Source organism: Mesocricetus auratus, unplaced genomic scaffold (assembly GCF_017639785.1).
Source record: "Mesocricetus auratus isolate SY011 unplaced genomic scaffold, BCM_Maur_2.0 Super-Scaffold_100019, whole genome shotgun sequence".
Lineage (NCBI taxonomy): Eukaryota > Metazoa > Chordata > Mammalia > Rodentia > Cricetidae > Mesocricetus > Mesocricetus auratus.
The window spans coordinates 6,867,216-6,890,897 of record NW_024429200.1 but is presented as its reverse complement, the minus strand read 5'-3'; the positions used below and the strand labels follow the sequence as shown (position 1 = coordinate 6,890,897).

Below are 23,682 nucleotides of genomic sequence, written 5' to 3'. Positions count from 1 at the left end.
TTGCAGGTGTCAGGTGGAAACTGACACTTTGCACATAATTACAGTGTCAGCATTGCAATCGTCTGTTCTGCTCTCAATCCAAAATGAATAGGGCCTGGGAGGGTTACAGCTGATGCCATGAACTGAGATGGTTTATAGTGAAAGACCTCCAGAGTGGGGAGACCCTCACTCAGGTCTCAGGATAAGCCGATGCCCCAATAATTCAAGAGAGACCGTTCTTGCTGCAAGCACAGGAGGTTTATTCGGGGGAACCAGTGCACTGGGGCCGAGCTCATGACCTTCGCAGGGGCAGAGGAAATCGACCCCTAGTAGCTGCAGTCGGAGGTTTTTTAAAGGGAAAAACCGAATCGGGGAGTTAGGCAAACATCATAAAGGATGAGAAGTTAAATGATAGCTTATGTCTTAACAGGAAGGTTGTCTCAAGCAAGCATTCTTTGGGCATTGTACAGTTAAACATTGAGCAGGAATGTGGTGAGCTAGTTCCTGGATCAGGGCAGGTTATCTTTTAAGTTTGTCTTGAGGTCTCCGGTTTCTCAGGAGAGGGCAGAAGGGCAAGTCACTCTGTGATGGGCTAGTCGCTAGGGGTCTAAGAATGTTGACTTGGGATCTCTCAATAGTCCTTCAATTTTTATCTATTCAAACACTCATCAGAGTACAGATACTGAAGAATAAATCCATGTTTGTCATTCCATTTAGAGTAGCAGCGAAAATTGCTGAGGGTTTTGTAAATCAGGATGAAACTAGACTTTTCACATCTTGATGAACCAGATCTATTTTCCCTATTCTCAAAACCCTTGGGTGTTACAGCTAAAACAAAATGAGACTACTCCAAAAGATGGTGAGTAGCAGGGACTTTGAAGAGCCAGATAATGGCATGGTGGAAAATCTCTGGCCTTACTTTTTAACTCATATGTCTAAGACTTGAAGCTGATGAAACCGCAATCTGGAAACACCCATAGATAGAAACAAGTGCACAGAAACTCCAGTAAATGCCTGGGCTATATACCCAAAGCATCAGGAGAATGACAGCCTACCAGGACAGAAAATTACTCGGCAATAACCATTCTGTCCCAGCTAAATACCACAGATAGTAGGGGCCCATGCCAGCCTATGTAAGCAGATACCATGTGACAAATGTTGACTACACTCATGTGAGACAACTGCGTTCTAGTAGTGTCAAGGAAGAACATGTGAAATCAGATATTTTAACACTGGTCTATAAAGGTCACCTTTCCCCAAAAGGCACTGGAAACCACGTAAGGACTCTACAACTTCACCAAAGCCCAAATCAATAAACCCACCTCACAGTATCAACAGAGGCTAATTAAAGAGATAGGACACTTGCCCAGTGGTAATTAGAAACCTCTGATGTCGACAGACTCCTTTTGAGGAACCTGAACTCTAATTCTTCTGGCAATAATGGGGTGATTTTTGTTGTTGTTTTGTCTTGTTTGTTTGTTCTGAGACAAAGGACTTGTTTGTGTATTGTAGGCTAGCCTAGAACTTTCTATAGCCTTCTACTCAGTTTCCACGGTGCGATACTCAATAATCTGGAGCAGTTAGAAAAGCTAACTAAAAGCAGATTTAAATAAAATCTACAGGCCTATAATAAGAAAGTTTATGTATGTTTTTATCAGTAATAATAGCAAACTGCCATATTAAGAACTAGGAACTCGGGCAGAAGACATGGCTCAGGGGTTGAGAGCAGTGACTGCTCTCCCAGAGGACCTAGTTCAATTCCCAGCACCCACCTGGCAGCTCACAACTGTCTGTAACCCCTGTTCCAGGGGATCTGACACCCTCACATAGACATACATGCAGGCAAAATACCAATGTACATAAAAAAACAAATAAAATAGAAAAAGACTTGTGTAAAAAAAGAATTAGGAACTCTTTTTGCTTTGTTCTATTCTGGTTTGTTTGGCTTTTTTTATTGGCGTGCTTGTTTTCTAAAGATCGGATGGGTAAGGAGGTGAGGTGCCTTGGGGACGAGATGCGGGAGGGGAAACTGATCAGAATGTACTTTATAGAAAAGTTAGTTCCATTAGAAAATGGGCAACAGAGATAGGCACTGAACTAAGCAGTGCACGGGTGACACACAAAAGCAGGGAGTGTTAGCATCAGCATGCGAGCTGATACACAGTGTGCTATCACTGCACACACAGAGGAACAGCTAAACAAAAACATGAAGCACCACCACACACCAGTGAGGGTGCAGACGCTGGGCATTTATATATTACTGTTGGCAACACAAGATGGGGTAAATACTCTAAAAATAGCTGATGGTTTCTTAACTAAGTACCTCACAGCTGGATGTGACAGCGCAAACCTGTAATCCTAGCACTTGATGAGGGACCAGTTAGGAAAGCTGTAAGTTCAAGGCCACCCCAGACAACATAACAAGAGTCTCTTTCAAAAATGAAACAGAAAAATAAATATATAATACCATATAACTAGCAACTGCTTTCCTAGAATTTCATCCCTGTGAAAAGAAAACAGGTTCACACAAAACCCTGCACACAAATGTTTATTCAGCTTTATTTGCAATGCCCATAGACTGGAAATGATCCACAGGTCTGATAAATCATTAAACCGTAGTGTATAGATCCATGCCACTAACTACTACTAAAAAATGATTAAAATGAGTAGATGAGAAACAGTACAGCAATGAACCTCCAAACATTATACTGGGTGGGTAGAAAAATTAATTCGAAAAGGTTGCACACTGTGTGGTTACATTTACATAATAGTCTTGAAGTAATAAAATGATGCGGTTTGGAAGACAAGTTAATGTTTTCCGGGAGTTAAAGAGAAGTAAAGGCAGGAGGGGTGGGTGCTGTGAAACCAACATGAGGGCATGGATCTGTGTCTTGTCCACACCAATGTCAGCATGCTCACTGTGACTTACAGACTGTCACATTTAGAGGGATCAGGTGAAGGATACATGCCATCTATCTCATTATTTCTTCCAAGTGCACATGATGCTGCAACTACTTCATAACTTAAAAGTTTAATGAAAGTGTGGCTAAAGTCCCCAGTTAAATAGAATTCTAAAGAAAAATAGACTCTAAGTAGCTACAAGTAATGATTTAAAAAATCTCCCTCTCGAGGGAAACATTTATCTCTCAAACTCATTGACTCCTTACTAGTTACCTAAAAAATCTTATACCAAGTATAAGTGAAATAAACTACATTTTAATGGCAAGGTATAGACTAGACATATAAAGTCAATGAGTCCTGAAGAAGGTACCAAATAACCACATCCTCTGGACACCTAGAACAGGACTGGAGTAGAGCCAAACACTCAGAGCCAGAGATGAATAGGATAAATTCTTAAGGGCCAATGAGCTCACCTGAGGGAAAATATGCAATCTGCATTATGACAGTATACCTAGGTATACACTAGGCAAAAACTCATACATTTCATTTCTTTTCTAGATTTATTCCAGCTACTTGCATAAATATAAGAAGATACAGCACACCTTGGACACCAACCAGAAATCTCCCTTCTAAAACCCAAAGGAATCTTATGACAAACACCTCAGAATGGCTCCGGTCTGTGCCCCAGAGCTCATTTGAAAGTTTATCACCCCTCTGCAATCTTCAGAAGAGGAAAAAGCATTCTGAACTCTGGGCCAGAGCCACTGAAGATGCGATGCTTCCCAGCAGCAAACGGGAGACTCTTCCCTCACGTTCTACAATGGATGCCGATACTGTCAGAGACAACAGTCTTCAGCATGAAGACTCCATCCTAAAGAGCTCTGAGCAGGTAGTTCCCCATCTAACTAAAAATAACAAGAAACCAAGTAAGAGCGATGACCTGCTCACCTTCCACCTGAAATTCCAAGACAACAGTTAACCAAAAGCCGAAAGTGACTCTGATAACTGTGACTGATCGAGACGTGCTGACACAGCAAAAATCAGCCATCCCCTTCCCTGGCCCTCCCCTCCCTCTACACATGTGTGTGTGGATACCCAACTACAGAGTTTACATAGCCCATCTTCCTTAGAGGAAACATCTTTCAGAGATTATAAAACTCCAGAGGAAATATAGAAAATTTAAAAACACATATATTTAATTTGTATCAACATGGGGAAAAGCTTGAAACTTGATTTCTTCCAAAATTATGCATGTATATAACAACAGGAAACTAAAACTTCAAGAAAGGAAAGACATGCTATTAATGATTTTAGTTGCTTTGACAAATTAGCAGCCAACCATTTCCTGAACCTCTTATATATAGTTGGTGTGCTAGAGAAATAAACAATATTTCTCCCTTCTAGAAAAGCATCCTATAATTGTTCCTGTGAACACACATGACAGCTGAGCATAGTGGCATCCACTAGTAATCCCAGCACTTGGGAGGTAGAGGCAGAAGGTCAGTGATTCAAGACTAGCCTGGGCAACATTTAGAAGTAGCAAGGTAAATACGAATAAGAACTGAATAAGAATATATAGTAAAGCACTAACTTGTGTTCCTCCAGTTGATGAGACAGCACATATTGAAAGATGCTAATTGCACAGACCAAAGGTGGAACCAAATTACATAGAAATGTATAGTGGTTTTGAAGTCATTTTACCTCTCACAGTTATGCAAAGTTGTAACAGATTAGAAGTTCCGTGTCTCCTAGAGTCAGTGCATGCCCACCTCCAGTCTTTTATTCAAATGGATACTTCAGAAGCAAGTTCTACACTTCATGTTTGTCATAATGTGGTAAGCTGTCAGGAGTGGGGGCGCGGGGTTGTAATCCCATCTGCTTAGAAGCCTGGTTGAGACAGATCACAAGTTCAAGGCTTGCCTGGGCTACAACATGAGTCCAAGAGCAGTCTCAGCAGCATTAATGAAGCCCCGCATCCAACTGGAAGACTAAAACAAAGAGGAGGGAAGGGGTGTCGCTCTGTGACAGATAAGCATGCCCCGAGTGTGGGGAGGCCCTGCTTTATATCCCAGTGTCACACAGACAGAAAAATACAGTGAGCAGAAGGAGGTCCCCGCAGCGTGTGCAGAGGGTAAGTGTAGCAAGTGTGTCCGTGAAGACGGAGGCACAGCTGGCACAGGTCTAAGTGATGTGAGCAGACTCTGCAGTCAGTGTTTCAGTAGATGAAAAGACAAGACGAGCTCACATGTTCAGAGAAGAAACGTTATTTACAGGGAATTTTGACCATACATGTCCTCAAAACTCCTTGCACATGGTAGGAAACAACTGTTTTTCTCAGGAAGAAGGACTGGAGTTGGGGGTGGCTATTGGGGTTCTCAGAGAGGTCCCTAATCTCTTTACTAGGAACTCTTCCTTTGGTAACTGACACCACAGTAGAGTACAGACTCTCAAAAGTCAACTTGCCCTTGTTCTCATAAATCAAGGAAAACTAAACTTCATGGAAATCTAAAAGTTTAAATTGACATTTGTTCTTTGAAACTTCAATCATATGAAAGTTTGAGACTACAAACTTAAGGGTTGAATATCTTTGTGAGTGTAACCAAACTAACAAACTGGTCTCTTGGAAGACTGAGGTGTGCAGAGGAATAGCCTTAATTATTTGACCATCCTTTCCCTTATAATCCCCCGCCTTGTGTCCTGTTTTTTTGTGTCTTACTGTATTACTTACTGTTTTGTGTGTGGGGATGTGTGACTCTCATGTGCCATTATGTCATGTATGCCATGGTACACCTGGAGGTCAGAAGACAATTTCCTGGAGTGTGTTCTCCTACCACATGGGGACAGGGACGAGCTCAGGTGGTCAGGCTTGGCAGCAAGTGTCTATGGCCACTGAGCTATCTAATAACCCTCCCCTTGTCTCTCAGTTGCTACAAATGCCTGGCATGTAGCGTACAAGAATATATGTAAATCATTTTCACTGTTCTTCATGTTATGGTATTTAAATTTTCTAAGTATGCCACTCTTCCATAAAGGCCATTCATTCTATCTGATCTTATGATGGAAACCTAGCAGAACAACTGGAAATCCTCTACTTCTCCTTGAAGATTAAACTCAAATGTTACCTTCTCTGGAAAAACTGCATCAGATCTCCCAGGAATTTACAGTAACTAGATTAATTTGCCAAGACTCTGAGTGGAATAAGTAGGCAGTGTGGGTAAGGATGAGTAATACGGAGATCTGTAAGCGCTAAGACCCAAAGGGACAGCTCAGAATTTAAGACACTAATGAATGCCGAGGCTTTTCTCCATTTAGGATGATGTTGGCTACGGGTCTGTCATATACAGGCTTATAATGTTGAGCTGCGTTCCCGCCAATCCTACTCTCTCTAGGACTTTTATCATGAAGACAAGTTGGAGTTGGTCAAATACCTTTCCTGTGCCTACTGAGATGATTATGTGATTTTTGTCTTTAAGTCCAGTTGTATGACTTAATACATTTATTGAGTTACATGTTCTTTTCTTTAATTCCTACTCAGATTTTTATTATTTTTTTCCACCTACTGGATTTGGGGCTGGTTTGTTCATGTTTTTCCAAACTTTTGAGATGAATCAAGTCGTTTATTTGTGTTCTTTCTGATTTTTTAGTGTAGGTTCTTAGAGCTGTAATTTTTTCCTTTTCAGACTGCTTGTGAAGTGTCCCAGAGGTTCTGTGTGCTATATTTTCATTTAATTCTGGGAGTTTTAAATTTTTCTTTGTGGATTTCTTTGGTCTATTCATCATTTGGTGGTATGTTTTAATTGCCATGAGTTTTTGTAATTACCAGGATTCACTTGCTATTGACTTTAAGTTTTGCTGCATTGTGGGTACATATTATACTTAGGGTTATTTCACTTTCTTTGATTTTTGAAAGATTTTTGTTTGTTTGTTTGTCCTGTTGTGGGTAAAGCCTCCAAAACCATGAATGAAAATTATATTTTCCTTCTTACCAGCTTATTTTCAAAGGTAGTTTGCCAAAGCAATAAAAGACTAATTAATGTATGCCAAATGTTCTAGGCCTGTAGCCTGAAGACAAGTGCCCCAACGTTGCAGAGGATCCTTGGCTGACTGTCCAGGCAGCCAGCTGTTTCTGTCACTTCCACACTTTTTGGAAGTTGCTTGCTCACACTTTCTGCTTACTCAATTAATATTATTTCCTACTCGTGTTTCTGAGGGAGTTGAAGACTAGATGGTTATAGTTTTCCTTGATTACCAGATTCAGAATGGAAACTCACTAAAGAGATGTAAAGTGCAAAGTGTTGAGAGACATTAATTTGATAATGCAATTAGAATAGAAAGTAAATTACGTACAACCCTGGACTCACCAAGATAGGATAGATAATGGAGTATTTTCTCTGAATTTGTCAAATGCAAATGAACTACACTGTTGATGTATTGTCTGTACATATTGTATATAGTTATTGTACTTATTGTATGTAGTTTTTCTTATATTAGACAAAAAGTGGAAATGTGATATTTTGTTTATGATCTAACAAATAAAGCTTGCCTGAAAATCAGAGTGCAAAGCTAGCCACACTAGTCACCCATACTGGCCAGGCAGCGGTAGTACACACCTTTAATCCCAGCAACCACACTAGTTAGCCACAGAGGCCAGTCGGTGGTGGTGCATACCTTCAATACCAGCACCAGATAGTATATAAGAGGGGAGGAGACAGGAACTCGGGCTGTCCACAGTCACACTGAAGACAGGATCCCACACCCCTTTGGTCTGAGCCTTAGTAGAGGTAAGAAACTCTCTAGTGGCTAGGCTGCTTTGCTTTTCTGATCTTCAGCTTGAACCCCAGTATCTGTCTCTGAGTTTTTATTATTCACGTGACAAACACACCTAATATGCAAAAGTAAATTTCCATAAGCACCCCAGCAATGAGCATTTAGAATTTGAAGATAAAAATCACAAGATCATTAATAGGTGAAAATCTAACAAAACATCAAAATATACATAAGGAAAAAATTTAAAAAGTTGGAGAGATCAAAGAGTTAACTAAATGGAGCTATATTTTATGTTCATAACTAGGAAGGCCCAGTATTAAAATGTTAGCTCTTCACAACTTGATCAATGGGTCAGTCTTAAAACTACAGACATTACTTTGTGGACATCAACAAACTGGTTCTGGAGTTTGTATGGAAGCAGCCCACACAATATTTCAAGAGAGCCAAGTCAGGGGACTGACATTAATTGACTTCAAGACCCTACAGCTATAACGATTAATACTGGGAGAAGAATCAACAGACCAGTGGGACAAAATAACCCAGAAAACTTCTGGAAAAAGAACCAACCAGCTCAGTAGAGCAAAGACAGTCCTTTCCATGGCTGTGCTAGAGCAACGAACACCTATATACAAAACAAACAAAATGAGATTCAGACACAAGCCGCACACCACAAAAATTAACTCAAAGTGGATCATCGATCACATTCAAGTCTGTTAAACACTAGAAGACGATACAGGAGAAAGTCTAGATGACACTGTTAGTCAGAATATATATATACATATATATACACAAACACATATATACATTCATCTCTATTTTGCTATGAACCTAAAATTTTGGAATTTTTTTCAGAAATATAAAAAGTAGGCAGTGATCCACTCCTAGAATGGATAGTTTCCTTACTTGGTCCCTGATTTAAGATAAAAAAAAAGTAGTAAATATTATTAGAAGAACTAAAGTCTCCAGAAGTTGTTCCCAAAATATATTCCAGGGCCAGTGAGATGGCTCAGCAAGTAATTAAAGGAGCTTCCTTCCAGACCTCACGGCCTGAGGCGACTCTCTGGAGCCCACATGGAAGGAGAGAATAACTCCTGCGAGTTGTCCTCTGACTTCCACAGTCGTGTGTATGTGTGTGTGTGTGTGTGTGTGTGTGTGTGTGTGAGAGAGAGAGAGAGAGAGAGAGAGAGAGAGAGAGAGACTCATCCACACTCACAATAAATACACACCACAAATGAAAAGATGTGCATTCCAGAAAAGTTACAGAGCCCTCATAATAACAGCAAGGGTATACGCCACCACGACTTCCCCCCTCCTTCAGTCCCTCTCTAAATTGCAGAGGCAAGTTGCTCCAAGCAGGTGCAACCAGATTAGAGACACCCTTTCCACCCAACTGTAGTGATACATTATTCATGATTTATTAAAGCTTGCCTGAGGGTTCAGAAAGCAAAGTCAATCACAAACCATAGAAGCCTTTAATCCCAGCAGCAAGAAGCTAGGAGGTGGTGGTATACACCTTTAATCCTAGGTCTCAGGATTAAGAGGTAGACAGATCTCTCTGAGTTCAAGGCCACCCAGGGATACACCAGATTGAATCAGTCTAAAAGAGCTCACGTCTTTAATCCCAGGACTAGAGCGGTATATAAAACAGGAGCAAAGTCAGTATCAGGCCTTTGTTCTCCAACGACACTGAGGACAGGCAGCAGGATCCACCTCTTCAGCCTGAGGGAGTGGTAATAGTGGCCCGTACCTTTTCTGGATGCTGGGATTAAAGGTGTGTGTGTCTGGCTTCTACGCCTTGTGACTGACTTTGCTTTCTGAATCCTCAGACAAGCTTTAATAAATCATAACACCTCACCACACCCAGCCATAGTACAAAAGCTCTTCCCCAGCTTTGGCTGGTTAGAATGCTGGATGGAGGCACCTTTGCCCAGCTTCTTCATAAGATAGAAGTTCCATGTGGGAACTGCCAAGCTGAGAAGGCCAGACTCCTGCCTCACCAGCCCCTACTCTAACAATAGCCGTGTCAAAAAAGTGCAGTTCCACGGTGGTGGTTCAGATGCTAGGTCTCAGGGAAAACAGAGCTCCCAGACTCTTCCCAAGCAAGCTCGCTTAGCAGAGTGTGGGAAATTTGAGGGCAGAAGTGATCCCTAAGCAACAGAGGCTTTGGCAGCCTGAGCTAGTTGCTTATTAAAAGCAATAAGCTTAACCACGGACCAGGCCGGTAGATCATCAGAGAACCAGTGAGCAACCAAGCAAGCTAGCCCTGTTGGAATGAAAACAAAAGGAAAAAAAAAGGAGGAGCCAAACATGGTCTGTAAACCCAGCTCTTGGGAAGCAAAGGCAGGAGGATTTCTGAGGGCTGGAGGGCAGCCTGAGCTACACACATGGTGAGACCCTGCCTCACAACAGCAAACGGACAGGAAGAAACATGGGAGGGGCACGGAGTTGACTTAGACGTCCAGTTGAAAATGGCAAAATGGTTGCACATGGAATTTTTTCTTCCTGAGACCTCACTAAAACGTCACTTTTTTTCAACAGTAGGAAGGAGGCTGGCTTTGAACTTGCCAATAATAATAGGGAAGGTAGACAGCTTGGAATACAGCCTCAACACTTCAAAGGAAAATGAGTTCAAAACTGCTATGCCTTGTCCAACTCTGACCAAGAATAAGAATAAAAAAAAGATATCAGTTTGGCAAACTTTAATAAAAAAAATTATCTTTGGTGTTCCTCATTTCTCAAGAAATCCCCGGAGATTAATTCTAATTAAAGGGAATAAACCAAGGAAGAGAAAAGCTTTTGACCCAGAAAAAGAAGACGTCTAACCTAGCACAGAGGCAAAGGGAATCCCTAGGATGTAGTAAGACTCCAGTTGGGGACAGGGCGTCATGGCAAAAGGAAGAGAAACCCTAGACTTTAGCGTTCTTGGGGAGCTGTCTACTGTCTTCCCCAAGCTTGCCCAATTCCAAAGTTCCCGCGACCACGTGAGGAAAGAAGGCCAGGAGTCCCCCTCCCTGAGATTTCAGCACTGAAAGCTGTCTTTTTCTTTTAGTTCGAAACGGGATCACACTGTTCCTGTTGCTCCATAACTGTTGAGCGTTCCATTGCTAATGGTAAATTTCCAGTCCACGGCACAGCTGCCTTCCAAATGAATGAGGGGACCTGCTGCTGCGCTGCCTGGGAGGTTGGTCACATGATCTAAGGTCCCTGCCTAGAAAGATTCCAGGTCGTGTTTATCTGAGTGGCATCCCCTGGAGCTCTGGAAGCTGGCTTCTCCTCTCCCTTGGGAAGCTACAGTGTAGCACAGGACCCTCACCCGGCTCACTGTGTGCTCCGGGGTGGGTCATGCGCCCCGGTGAGCAACAAGTTGTTTATGCTCTTCGTTTCTGAAAAGTCATAAGACAAAGGCAAGTTGAAAAACGAAAGTGAAATCAGCTGATAGGGACAAATGTACCAAAGTTCAGAGAGTTGTTTACTTGGACACCGCTGCGAACGCAGGCGAGACACTAGCTGCCTGCAGCTCTGTCCTAGCTCCCGGAGCCTGACGTTGGAAAGCAGCCCAGGAGCGAATCCACTCCCCGAAGCCGATTCCCTGTGCCACCTTTTGATGAGTGTTCGTGGGCTCTGGCCTCGGTTTTCGTAAGTAGCTCCTCAGGGCTCCACAGTGGAGACCGAGATGTTTGAGGCTCACATACTTGACATTCTAGCAACACACAAAGGGGGAGAAAGGCTTGTTTGGTGTCCGTGGCCTCGTCTCTCCCCGGGGTGTAATCTAACCCTTCCACCTCTGTCCTAACCCATGCCCTTAAGCATCGCTGCATCTCTGCCGCGGAGACCGAGAAGGTGACGTTGGTGGATGGTTAGAAACACTCAGACTAACTGCGTGTAGCCGGGGCTTTGCACAGCCTGGACCAGTAAATATCTGTGGCTCCGGGACGCACTCTTCTCTAGAAATAGGCAGACAAACAAAACCAGGTCACTGCAGCGGTCAACTTCAGAAAATACCAAGGAAAAGTCTGTGATCTTGGCTAAAACAGGAGTGTAGAATCTAAGAGACTTTAAGATCCTGTGTTGTTGTAGACTGCTTTTCAACCCCCAAAGCAAACTCGTGGCGTGGGGATGGAGGGGCGGAGGCTGTCCCCTGGAACAGATCTTGAGCGTTTGGAGGTTCTGATTTTTGTTTTTTGTTTTGTTTTTTGTTTTTTAAATTTGGACTGATTAACACCATCCATTACACTTCTTTAATCTGTAAAATCAAAGGAGTTGTTCAACAAGGAGAGAAGAGAAAACGGGGAAAGTATTTCTTTTCTTCGAGGCAACTGAAGCACATTTTCAGTATTGTCTTCCTCTACCAGGTCTTGTAACCTCGGGTCTGAGGTTATTCGCTAGCTGGAATATTGTTTCACTCATACCCTTTTCTAAACTTATTGTTCTGGTTCCCTCATTATTGAATTACTAAGGCTATGGTGGCTTGTTTTATGAATTTCACTTTTTCACAAATGGCACATAATTTGGGGGAATTTTTTTTTTTTTTTTTTTTTTTTTTTTTGGTTTTTCGAGACAGGGTTTCTCTGTGGCTTTGGAGGCTGTCCTGGAACTCGCTTGGTAGTCCAGGCTGGTCTCGAACTTACAGAGATCCGCCTGCCTCTGCCTCCCGAGTGCTGGGATTAAAGGCGTGTGCCACCAACACCGGCTTTGGGGGAATATTTTAATGTAGCCAGAAATGCCCTAGGTAGGTAGCATTGGGACTTTAATTCCTTAGTCCCTCTCTCCTGTGCATCTTTCTGTAGATGACTTCGAACCACATCTGCTTGTGTATTGGCTTTCCTAAGAGCGGCATGCCTTGTCATCATCCTGATGTGCTATATCTGACGTTGGGAATTCAAGCGTTATGCCTAGTATTGTGATAACCCGTCCTATGTATAAATCAGGGGTTGCATTCCTGATACTGTCTTGAGATAAGGTTATAAAAAGTGGGTTATTAGGCCACAATATATACTTTAAATTCAGAGTTACCGTGTTAGAAAGTCAGTCTTGCCATTTGGAACATCACCAAGAGTGTTATCTATAGTTTTTAGAGAGAAAGACAGACAGAGGTTGTTACTTGGCATACCTTGGAGGCATTAGGAAAGATGAATTTTTTTTCATGTTAGCTACTTTCTTTTGTGAATTATTTGTATTCCCTCATGCATTTTATGCTGCGCCGTGTTTTTTTATGTTTGCATGAACATTTCCATTCATTGGGCATATTAATCATCTCATATTTATTGCAGATACTTTCCATGCTCTTTGACTTTTAATTTTGTATTGCCTTTATTACAGGTGCACAGAAATCTCCATTTTAAATTGCTAAATCTGTAATTTTCCCTGTAGTTCTGATTTGCTTTTAAGTTCAGAATGTGCTTTCTTGTTCATCAATCAAAGTTTATTTCTTCTAGATTTCATTTCACACTGGTTCATTCTTGAATCCACGTGAACCTTGCCATGTGGCATGAGATGATATCCTGAAATAGTTTGGGGGTTTTCACTTTCTTTTCTGGACTTGTTAACAATCAGCCACTTTAACATTAGCTAGTTAATGGAAGGCTCTTTCGGGCCTCAAACCTGGTATCTCTAGTGCTTACAACTCTTCCCGGCCCTCTAATATGGAACAATTACCTGCATGCTTCTCTTCCTCATTTTGCCCCGTTTTTTTTTTTCTTTCCAAAGCTTCTCAAAAATCTCCTTAAAATTTATGTGGCGTATGTCTTATGAGCACAGTCTTGTGGGGTGTGGGGGGGCACATTTGTTTGTCCAGTGTGTCTTCGGTCCTTCAGAGTCCCTGGCTCAAGGACCTCCCAAATGCATCATTCGTGGGGTCAAGAGATGAAATCCTAGCCCGGGGAAGGGGGTGGCCCAGCTCGCATGGAAGAGTGGCAGAGCTCAAGAATCAGAACCAGGTCCTGGGAAGCCTGGTCCCCAGCCCGTGAATCCGCAGTCGCTAATCCTGCTGGGAGTCAATGCAAAGCGATTGAGACATCTTTAAGGATGCTTTTCTAGCTCCAGAGTTTGTTCCCTGCTGGCTTATACCCAATGCTAGTAAGCAACAAGGCAGTGGGACAAATAACAAGTAATACTAAATGAGCCGTTTAGTCAGCTGCTTCAACGGCTTGCTGCCCATGTCTTAGCCGCGACCATGCTTTTGGCTTTCTGTCAGTCTTCGGGTGTAGACCTTCTGCTGACCAAGTTGCTCTTACTTATAGGGAAGAGCAATCAGGAAACCAAACACCACAGCATTCCATAGAGGCCACCTACACCACTGAACACATGCAAGCAAAAACACTCCCCTAGCCCGTTTTTGAAAAACTGCGACATGGGCTCATATTGCTGCCAAAGGAAACACGACCCATTTCCTATTCTCCTTCCTATTCCTGTGAAGGCCACACCTAAGCCACAGCACTAATCTTAAATGTGTTTAGCCAGGGCCAGAGGCCTCCTGTGACAAGGAAATGGGTAACCTGGCTCTCCCTGATGCTTGTCAGAGTCTATTGTTCTGACTTCACTCACGGCACACCCCACCCTCTGCCTCTCCCTCACTCTTACCTCAGTTTCCTTTTCTCCCCCCAAATCACTGCTTTAAACTCTGTACCAGAGCATGCATGGGCAAGTGCAGGCATGCACACGCATGCACACGCGCACAAACACACACGCACACACACACTTAAGCCTGTGGTCCATTCATGAGAACACCACCTCATTTCAACCTCCCAAAGCCCCATGCAGAACCAGAAAGTAGGGACAGGAAAGAGACTTGAACCCAGGGGGTTGTGGGAAGAAATTTTTAACCAAACTAGAGGACAGTGAGCAAGTGAAAAAATGAAAGAGGAAGAAGCTTATGAGAAGTCACATGTGTGCCACTGCGACATGCAATCAGTCACTCCTGTCATCAGGGGATGTTTGTTGGCTGTGTTCTAGATGCCAAGAGCAGCCTTGGGTGCTGAGGACAGAACAGAAAAAAATTTAGTTAGATGATAGATCATAGATAGATATACAGGATAAGTGGATGGATGGATGGATGGATGGATGGATGGATGGGTGGGTGGGTGGATGGATGGATGGATGGGTGGATGGATGGGTGGATGGATGGGTGGGTGGGTGGGTGGATGGATGGGTGGGTGGGTGGGTGGGTGGGTGGATGGATGGATGGGTGGGTGGATGGATGGGTGGGTGGGTGGATGGATGGATGGGTGGGTGGGTGGGTGGAGTAAAGTGTTTGCCATGCAGGCATAGGACCTGAGTTGGACACTCAGCATTCCCATATAAAGCTAAGAATGGTGGCCTGTGCTTGTAATCCCAGCACTTGGTAGAGACAGGTGGAGCCCTGGGTCTCACCGGCTGGCCAGCCTAGCCTAATGGGTGATCTCTGGGCCAATGACAGGCTTTGTCTCTAAAGATAAGGTAGATGGCATTCCTAAGGAAAGAATGGCACACCCAAGATTGTTCTCAGGCCTCCACACGTGAAGATACGTACGCACGCACACAGGAACACAAACAAAGCAAGCAAACTGAAAGACAGGCAAAGCCTTTGTTCCCTTGGAGTTCCATTCTGTGGGAGCACTGGGTGAGCGCAGTGTTTTACGTCAGATGGTGATGTGTGCTGGTGAGGGAGGACGAGAGTCCCAGGCTGGGCTCATGGAGGAAGAGGATGTTGCGGTTTCCACAGTGCTAACCCAGGACGGTGTCCCTGCAGACAGACAGACGTCTGAGCAAGAGCCCCGAAGCAGGGAATGACAAGGACAAAAGTCCTGAGCTTGTCTGAGGTTTCCAGAAAACACCAGAGAAACCACTGTGGTGACTAAGGGAGGGGACAGCAAGAGCACTAGAAGTCTGAGAGGTACGGTGTGTTGTGATATATGGAGGACTCCTATTGCTAAGGAAGCAGAAAGGAGGCCAAAGTATGTTTAATGCTGTCCAAGAAGAGAGGGCTCCTGGGTAGCCGCAGTCCTTTGCCTTACTTGGGAGCTTGCTCAGGGCAAATGAACAACAGCTGCCAGGCAGAGGAAATGAAGAAATCCAATGTGAGCCCACTAGGTAGCTCACCTCTGCAGAGGGAGCACCGACCAGGGGTTTCTGTGTGCAAGCTTCATTGCTCTCTGCATGCTGTGAAGGGTTATGAAATGAACGGAATGAATTGTCACTGGTGGGTGATGATCTGGTGTAAAGATGATAGATAGATAGATAGATAGATAGATAGATAGATAGATAGATAGATAATAAACACATAGGGTTTTTCTGTGAGACTAGCCTAGAGAGAGAAGGCAAGTTCATGGGGACAGTGTTAGGAACACAGGCATTTGGGTGATGTACTGGTGAGCTACTTTCTGAAGTCTAGGCCTGATTCCCATGAGACACCGAGGAAGGGAACAGAGTGAGAGGCTCTTTCTGTTTGCTTCTGCGAAGGAAAATGTAGAGAGAAGGAAGTTCTGAGGCCCTTGAATGTTGGGATGAGAACATGTGAGCTAAATAGTGATGAGGAACAGGGACAGACTGGAAGTTATAACTTGTTATAAGTCGAGTGTGCGATCAGGAAAGCCCCAGGATGCTAAAGATAATAGGCAGGTTTATGTGGAAAGAACCAAGTACCAGGAATAGCTAGGATTGGAGGTTGGTGCTGCAAATCTTCCCTGTGGCGGGGAGCAACAGGCACATTCTGAGTCTTCAACTCAGCCATCTGTTGGGGGACATTCAGTCACACCGTGAACCCTAAGTTTGCATTTGCATTAGTTAAATAAAATCAACCTTGGGTCAGGAGGCTGAGCTGCAACTAGTTGACAGAAAGTAATCAGAGATCATCAGAGGGTATCCAGGAGAGATAGAGACACAGGAAGTAGAAGGGAGGAATTTGAAGTGGTGCCGCTTTTTCCGGTTTGGCAAAGCAGAAACGCTGGTCTGGAGAATCAGCAAGGAGAGAGGGTTAGCGGGTTACTACTCAGCCTCTCGGAGCTCGCAGGTTTTCACCCCAGCCTTCCAGTCTCGAGTCTTATTTATAAATAGAATGATAGAGATTTAGTTTAAGCTACCTCTAACGGCAGCGACAGAGCTGGTGCCTTTGGGGACAGAATTCCAGCCAAGCATCAGCCTGAGCAGCCAGGCAGCAGCTAGAGAAGTAGGCAGGTAACTGCAGCATTGCAATTGCTGGCTGAAATAGCCGTGGATTTAAGTGCAGCCACTGTGCCAAAGATAAAACAATAGCCATCCTACATGGAAGGCAGGTGTCAAAAGCAACAGTATCCCTGCTTATTCAGCCCTTCTCCAGTGTTCCTCACAGGCGGGAGGCAGCTCGTCTTAGAGCCAGGGCCACACACGCAAAGCTATGCTGTGGAGAAGTTCTCTGCTTCTCTCATTTCTCATCGTTACCTGGCATGCAGGTTCCCAGGGCTGGAGAGACCCTGTTAACAACCCTCGGGTCACCGGGGAGTTGTTAAAATGGTCTTTCAGGGATCTACGATCCTTCTGTTTCACTCCATCCTGACAAGAACATCATTCAAGGTGAAGTGACTTAGTGGCCACGCCCCTTTCAGTCCCTAGCACTTGTTCTCCACCAGGATAATTCCAAAGATACTTCAACAGACAAACAAACCTCAACCTCAGATTCATCTTCATTTCCACACCTGGGCATTCCTTACCTTCAAGCAGAAATTACCACCTCCCGAGGTCATTCTCAGGCTGTGGCCTCAAACCCTCATGGGCTGGAGCCTCAGCTCAGGAGGAGGGCTTAGAGCTCGGGGCCTGGGGCAGCAGGAAGACCCTGCTTTACTGGGCACAGTGACAAAATACCTGTCAGCCCTTGACAGCACAGCACTCACACAGGAAATGTAAAATGCAGAATAATTTCTTTTTTGTTGGTTTGTTTTTTCTGTTTTGGTTTTTCAAGACAGGTTTCTGTGTGTAGCCTTGTCTGTCCTGGAACTCGATCTGTAGACCAGACTGGCCTTGGACTCACAAGAGATCCACCTGCCTCTGCCTCCCAAGTGCTGGGATTAAAGGCGTGCACCACCACTGCCTGGCCAGAATAGTTTCTTTTGGGCAGTGTTAGGATCAAACCCAAGAACTTGCATATGTTCGCAAAGTTGATGTTAAAAAGCAAAAGAATGCCACAGAAGAGACACAGATGACCAGTAAACACTTGAATATGCTGATCTTGACTTCCGAAGGAAGCATTGAGTAACGGTGACTAACAGTGACTCATCAGTAGCTAAGATTAGATGGTTCAAGACTATGCAGCATTTGAGAGGATGGGTAGGATAAGCATTTACCAGCAAGTAGCTCATGCCCCAGTTACTGGGAAGGCTTATTTTTTGCCCAAGGAGCTCAAGACCAGCCTGGGCGGTGTGGTGACTTCACCCCTAAAATACAGTGGAACTAAAAAGTTAAGCTGGGGCCTTGATGGCTCAGTGAGTAGAGAGAGAAGCGCCAAAGCTGGCAAATCAAGTTCTGTTCTCTGAACCCACATGGGGAGGAGGGAACTGACTCCAGTAAGCGCCCTCTAGCCTCCACACGAGGTATGACACACGCATGCGTGTACACACACACACACGCGCGCACACACACACACATGCATACACGCACACACACACATGCACACACAAAGTATAAAATTTTTAACTTAAGCTGCTAGAAGGATAAATTTATTCACAAACACTTCTTCGCATGGCATTATTCATATATTATGAGATAAATTATAAGACTAATTTATAAAGTCTATAAGCTCTAAGAGCTCCAGGAAGCCCTTAAAGATAACAGGAAACAATCGCAGGACATAAATATGTATGCTTGTGTACACGCAGACCCATGTGATCCTAACATGCAGAGCATGACAGGAGAGTGGCTTGCTGGTCCCTTTGACCAGGAGTTGTAGGTGATTTTTAGTCTTTCTCCACACTTTGATATGTTTTCATAGTTTTCTGCAACCAACACGAATTACTTTGTTATAGACAGGGAGAAGTTTATTCAAAAATGGCCACCACGACTCAGCGGTCTCTAGAGCAGTGGTTCTCAGCCTGTGGGTCATGGCCTCTTTAGAGGCGAATGACCCTTTCACGGGGGTCACCAAAAACGCAGATATTAACATTGCAATTCATAACAGTAGCAAAATTACAGCTATGAGGTAGCAACGAAAATAATTTTATGGTTGGGGTCATCACAACATGAGGAACTGTATTAAAGGGTCCCAGCATTAGGAAGGTTGAGAACCGCTGCTCTAGACCCTCTTGCCCTTTGAAGGAAACTGAGGCCTTATCGCAGGGAAATGGGGCTGTTTTGTGGCAAGAATGGGATTGCCATGGTTGTTGGAGAAATAACACAGGGTAGGTAGGCTGCTGGGCCAGCTAGAAGAGTGTCATCGAGTTTCCAACCGAATAAACAGGTCCTGTGGCAAGAGAGTTGAAGAGTGGGGGAGAGTTACCAGCCTCTGAAGTGTGTATTTCTAGTAGGAAGCCGAATGGACATCCCCACACTGCCAGGAAAATGAAAGGCATAGACAGAGCCCCTCACCATGCTCTGCCGTCTTGCCGAGGTGTGGCCCTAACACATGATGCTGCCAGAGGGCATTTTCGTTCTTTCATTCCAAAAATAATTCCTAGCAGCCTCCTCGGGGTAAGATAGATGGAGACTGTTCCTCTGGAACACTGCGTTCTGGTGTAATTGCAGCTTCTGGCCTGCTCAGAGGAGACTGGCTGAGTGTGGGCTGGAAGAAATGGGCACAGCCTAAGCAGAAAAGCCTGGCCACACAAAGGCGAGTGCAGAGACAAAGGGACCCGAGCCCCAGTAAAATTCAAGTTCTAAGACATGCCAGACGGTAGAGAACCCCAAGCAAGCGCCGGCACAGAGCTAGGACTGACCTCTGCCTTCAAGGGCAAGCAGAGCAAAGTCAGCACAGCCTGCCCCACATGCCCCGGCCTGCACCCCTCCTTCCGGTTTCCTCTTGCTCTGCTCTCTGTGCAAGCCTTTGGAATGCCGGGTGTGGCGGCACATGCCATAATCACAGCATTCTAGAAGCAGGGGTACGAGGATCACAGGGTTTGAGGCCAACTTGGGTTACACGGAGAGACTCATATCACAACAGGGCAAAACAAAACAGTAACCTACCCAAACCTCCAAAAGATCGGAAGCCGCAAATGCTCAGGAGCTGTGCTGAGGTAGCCATAGCCGCCTCTGAGAAGCCAAGCTCGCTGTCTGACAGAGCTTCATGGGTAGTATTTTACCCTAAGTAAAATTTGAACAGGAGCCTCCCAGTTCCCACCCTGGTGGTTTCTGGGTAGTACAGGCTGGGCAAGCCTTATTTACCACAGCATCACTGGATAAACAGGGGTCCCACACCCAGAAACTCACCCCACATCCTGAAATGCCTCTCTAAAAGCACACAAATAGACTTTACAACAACAACAACAAAAAGCTAAATGGTAAAAAACAAAAACAAACAAAAAACAACCATTAAAATATGTTGGGAATTTCTCCATACCATGGCTACATGGAGTATTCCATCCTTCCAACACAGAGACATATGGAACTAACGCTGCCTTTTACAGCTTTGACAAATCTTCCTATAGCGAGCATCACTGCTTCAAGAATCCCTAGTACATTCAAACAGGGCATCCCTGGCCCCAGCCAGCAGGGCCTCTGACAGAAGCCAAGGCTGCTTCGGAGATGCTCCCTGCTGGGCTCCTCTGGAGGGGTGAGAGCCAGGAACTGGGCATACTTGGGCAGCAAGATGCTGGGGACAGGCAGTGTGGATTCAGATGCCAGTGTTGTAACAGGCACATGGCTACTGCCAGAGGGCTGCCAAAACCCACCAGTGAATCTCTATTGTGTCATATATTGGGGGCCTTTGAAAAAAATCCCCCTTCTTCCAGCCCCCTCCCCCGCATACACCTTTAAGGCTGGCAAGTATCCTTTCTCTTTTAATTCCTTTGTGTTCTTGTAAAAACAAATGTGGGAGGAGCTTTTCCCAAAGGAGGGCCCCAGGAAGTTGATCCCCAGGCGCTGGGCTGCTCCTGCATCTCTACAATAGGACCACAGGAATGACATCTTACAAGGTTCCCAGCTCTGCATTCTTGGTGTAAACATTTGTTTTATTCCTTAGTGGGAAATATACATACAGAAAGGCACAGTGTGCAGACTACTATATTTGAAGCAAATTTAATAATTCCCTCTGAATAAAAGAGCAATGAAAAGATTTTTTTGAGTAATGAGAGTGTAGTAAAATAGGCACCTTCTTTTCTTTTTTATTTTCTTTCTTTTTTGAGACAGGTTTCTCAGGACAGACTTTGTTGTCCTGGAACTTGCATTGTAGACCAGGCTGGCCTCGAACTCAGAGATCCACTTGCCTCTGCCTTTCCGGTGCTGGGACTAAAGGAGTGAATCACCTCTGCCTGGCAAAATAGGCACTTTTGTATACACCCAAAGAGATGGCATTGGCGAGTTTTCTGTAGGTCTGTCTAGCAAATATGTATTAAGATCACCAAGACAGTGAAACAAACAGCCCTATGAGTGGAATTTGGTTTTTTTTGGGGGGGGATGTTGTTTGTTTTGGGGTTTTGCTTGTTTGTTTTCTTTTTGGAGGCAGTCTCTCTACATAGTCCTGGCTGTCCTGGAATTCACTATGTAAACCAAGATGCCCTCAAACTCAGAGATCTGCCTGCCTCTTCATCCGAGTGCTGGGATTAAAGGTGTGTGTCACCACGCCCAGCCTGTGGATTGATTATTATGTAACTATTAGTCACATTTTGAAGAATTTTTCAACAACTATGAAAAATGGTCACTACAGTCAATGAAAAATCATTGTGTTTAACAGTGTGTTTTTTAAAATTACAGTCACATAGGGAAAATATTAGTGGAATATGAACAGTGGTTTTCCTGGGGTGATAGGATAAAGGATTGTTTTAATTTTTTCTTTAAAACATATTTTCTGAATTTCCTAGGATTAATAGATTACCGTTGCTATGGGGGGTGGACAGACAGACGTTTTAAAATCAATGGAGTGCGATGGTGTGATTTCATCGTAGGGGAGAACCTGTTTTAAAATCAATGGCGTGCAATGGTGTGATTTCATCATAGGGGAGAACCTGTTTTAAAATCAATGGAGTGCGATGGTGTGATTTTATCATAAGGGAGGACCTGTTTTACCCAAGTCAGTTCCCAAAATTGGGCAGGAGACACAGGCCACTGACCCTCCAGCTGGGCTCACATCCAACCAAGTCGTACGTAGGGCTTCGCAGACACCAATGCACACCCAGAGCACACACTGATTCGCGGACACCGGTGCACACATTTGACTGATGTGTAGCCTAGCTCGGATGGCTGTTCAGTCCCCGAGGGCTGTCAGCGTCAGGGTGAGAACTGAGACTCAAGGCAAGCCTCCAAGCCCTACCTTCACTGCAGCCCCGCCTAACCGTGGCTTCACCTCACGCTCACCCAAACCCGCCTCCCCGAGGATGAGCCCCCACACACACACACACACAGCTTCTGAAGGCTTGCATCTACGCTGCAGGGAAGCCTTGGGCTGCAGGGAAGCCTTTGAGGTGAGGGGCTGGCTCGGGATACTTCAGGCCCCCGCGGATGCCTGGGGAAGACCTCAGTACTCATTGGCGTGACCTTTCCCAGGTCGCCCTGCGAGGGCAGAAGAAATGGCCATCTCCAGGCCGTGGCGGCGCAACTGCCTGCCCTTCGCGGGAATCGTGGTCCTCGTGGCTGTGACCCTCTCCCTGATGGCCTACGCTCTCCTCTGGAAGGCTGGCAACCTCGCTGACCTGCCTAACCTGAGACTCGGCTTCTACAACTTCTGTCTGTGGAAGGAAGGCTCTGGCTCCCTACAGTGTTACAACTTCCCCGAGCTGGAGGCCCTGGGGGTTCCTCGGGTTGGCCTAGCCCTGGCCAGGCTCGGTGCGTATGGGGCCCTGGTCCTCACAATCTTTGTCCCTCTGCCTCTCCTCCTTGCCCAGTGCAACAGCGATGAAGCAGAGTGGCGGCTGGCGGTGGGCTTCCTGGCGGCGGCCTCCGTGCTGCTGGCCACAGGACTAGGCCTCTTCCTCTCCTTCGTGTGGAGGTGGGTCAGGCTCGCCTTCCTGGGGTCTGGCTTTCTGGCTCTGTGCCTGGCCCAGGCCTTGCTCGTCTTGTTGCTCATGGCCACGGTTATGTTCCCTCCACGGGGGAAGAAGGACGAGAGCACGTGGGAGGGCTGCTAGCCCAGTCCAAAGGCTTACGGGATCACAGGGCTTCGGTTCCAGCGGGGCTCCGGGAAGGCGCCAGCGGACCTGGGACTGGGTGGGTCCTCTCGAGCACCTTGTTTCATAGCTGGTGTGGATCTCAAGCCCAGGCAGACGAGAACCGTAAGGACACCAGAGGCAGCATGGGTGGCTGCGGCACTTGCGGCGTCTTAGTGTCCTTCCATGCTCCGGAGGGCTCCAAAACCAGGTAGCTCACTGGCACGCGGGCCCCTGCCTGAAATTATGGCTCTAGCCTCAGGCAGGTGAGATCCTGACTGCCAGAGGCCAGATTCCCAAGCCAGTCTGCCAAAGTGCCAAACAAGAACTCTGTGAAACTTTACGGCAGCAAGGGGACCTTAGAAGAAACCGCTTTGCCATCCAGTCCTGCTACCCAGCTCCTGCCCCTCCTGTGATGCCCCCCCCCCGCACCAGCACTGCAGCCCCAGAGGTCCAGGAGCAGCCTCAGAAGGACTCAGCTAAGCAGCACAGGGCACAGGAGAAGCCTCGCTGGCCCTGTGGGGTCCCCTGAACGGGTCCCTGGACCTGGTGCCAGACCGGAGGCAGCTGTGTTCCCGTGAGCCAGGAATGCAGATGCAAGGCGTGCCGAAGCCTGGAGATGACCGGGACAGAAGAGCCGACTGCACGCAGACACGCCCGCACCCCCTCACCTCCCCCAGAACCAGGCCCCGGGGCTCACTATGTAGTCCTCAGGGTCTGTACGGCACAAAACCTACATGGCAACGAGTTCTCCATCCTGTGCTCATCAAAAGCCACAGTGAATACAAGGAAACATGGA

General features: G+C 45.5%; 2 protein-coding genes across 6 annotated transcripts in view; both read left to right on the top strand.

Annotated features, from left to right (window-relative positions):
* The window catches only part of Agbl3 (AGBL carboxypeptidase 3), a 79,467-nt gene extending 71,747 nt beyond the window's left edge, over positions 1–7,720 (top strand). For all 5 annotated transcript variants that reach the window (XM_040728729.1, XM_040728728.1, XM_040728727.1 and 2 more), the window contains one exon: positions 3,439–7,720. In XM_040728729.1, coding sequence (XP_040584663.1) covers positions 3,439–3,859 — 421 coding nt within the window. In that variant the 3' untranslated portion in view covers positions 3,860–7,720. The remainder of the gene's footprint in view (positions 1–3,438) is intronic.
* Positions 7,721–10,890: 3,170 nt separating this feature from the next.
* Tmem140 (transmembrane protein 140) lies at positions 10,891–23,682 on the top strand. The gene is made up of 2 exons (XM_013122273.3): positions 10,891–11,283; positions 22,285–23,682. The coding sequence occupies exon 2, from the start codon at positions 22,308–22,310 to the stop codon at positions 22,863–22,865; it is 558 nt and encodes a 185-aa protein (XP_012977727.2). The 5' UTR covers positions 10,891–11,283; positions 22,285–22,307; the 3' UTR covers positions 22,866–23,682.

Bases quoted from the DNA above. Each gene is read 5' to 3' on its own strand.
- Tmem140 (XM_013122273.3), top strand. From the start codon at position 22,308: ATGGCCATCTCCAGGCCGTGGCGGCGCAACTGCCTGCCCTTCGCGGGA.